This window comes from Dendrobium catenatum, unplaced genomic scaffold, assembly GCF_001605985.2.
Source record: "Dendrobium catenatum unplaced genomic scaffold, ASM160598v2 fragScaff_scaffold_1685, whole genome shotgun sequence".
Taxonomy (NCBI): domain Eukaryota; kingdom Viridiplantae; phylum Streptophyta; class Magnoliopsida; order Asparagales; family Orchidaceae; genus Dendrobium; species Dendrobium catenatum.
In genome coordinates this window covers 1,289,157-1,290,390 of record NW_021320147.1, presented here as the reverse complement: position 1 = coordinate 1,290,390, position 1,234 = coordinate 1,289,157, and the positions used below count along the sequence as shown (strand labels likewise).

Sequence of the window (1,234 nt, the reverse complement as noted above, 5' to 3'; positions counted from 1 at the left end):
CTACAGAAACATATCCGATAATGGGTCCGCATTCAAGTCTACAAAAATCAACAGTTTTGTGAGACGCCATAATATTGATTGGAGATACTCGACGATCTATTACCCTCGGGCAAATGGATTAGCTGAGGCCTTCAACAAAACCTTCGTACAAATTGTTAAAAAGACCCTTGATGATAACAAGCGACAGTGGGATGAGCGGTTGGTGGAAGCTCTGTGGGCTTATCGTACCACTTATAGAACCCTGACCCAATCCACCCCGTTTGCACTAGTGTATAGATCTGAGGCCGTCCTACCCTTGGAAATACAAATCCCTTCGCTCAAGATTGCAGTTCATAATCAGATTACAAATGAACAAAATGCAAAACTGCGGTTGGAAGAACTCGAAGGCTTGAAGAGCGACGTCTCCAAGCTCAACAAAGTTTAGAGTTAAATAAGTCCCGTATGGTTCAAGCCCATGATAAGCTAGTGCGACTTAGGACATTCCAAGCAGAAGACTTGGTGTTGGTCTTTCAGAGGCCTATCTTAGCCCATCGAAAGTTGGGAGGCAAATTCGAACCCACTTGGGAAGGACCCTTGGTCATAGAGACTGTCTACGAAGGAGGCTCATATCAGTTAGTAGATTTTAAAGGAAATCACCTAATGCTACCTATCAATGAGCATTTCCTTAAGAAATACTATGCTTGATGTAGCTCGTTATGCCAATTAATAAAATTTTCCTTCTTGATTCGCAACTCGGTTCTTTCCTTTTTAAATTCTTTTACTTTTTAACGCTCTTCGCCTCCTCCTTAGGGTCAGACCGTCCCCTCCCTTAGGATCGCACCTGCTAGTGGTGGAGTACGCCCTTCGTGGCGCCACCCTGGCATTTGACTTGGGGATTAGTGGTGGAGTACGCCCTTTGTGGCACCATCCTAATTCACACTCGTTAGTGGTGGAGTACGCCCTTCGTGGAACCATCCTAATTCACAATCGCTAGTGGTGGAGTACGCCCTTCGTGGCTCCATCCTAATTTGTCAGTTTCAGTCTGCTGTGTGGAGCAAGTTTCCTCCCCACATGACCACTTTCTAGTGGTGAAGTACGCCCTTCGTGGCACCATCCTAGTTTGCCAGTTTTGGTCCGCTGTGTGGAGCAAGTTTCCTCCCCACATGACCACTCGCTAGTGGTGGAGCACGCCCTTTGTGGTACCATCCTAATTTGCCAGTTTCATTCCGCTGTGTGGAGCAAATTTCCTCCCCAC

At 46.5% G+C, this 1,234-nt stretch overlaps 1 protein-coding gene across 1 annotated transcript in view; it reads left to right on the top strand.

Moving 5' to 3' along the window:
- LOC110093950 (uncharacterized protein K02A2.6-like) overlaps positions 1-424 on the top strand; it is a 12,068-nt gene extending 11,644 nt beyond the window's left edge. The window contains exon 2 of the mRNA XM_020819018.1: positions 7-424. Within this exon, the coding sequence (XP_020674677.1) occupies positions 7-424 (418 nt within the window). The remainder of the gene's footprint in view (positions 1-6) is intronic.
- Positions 425-1,234: the final 810 nt, after the last annotated feature.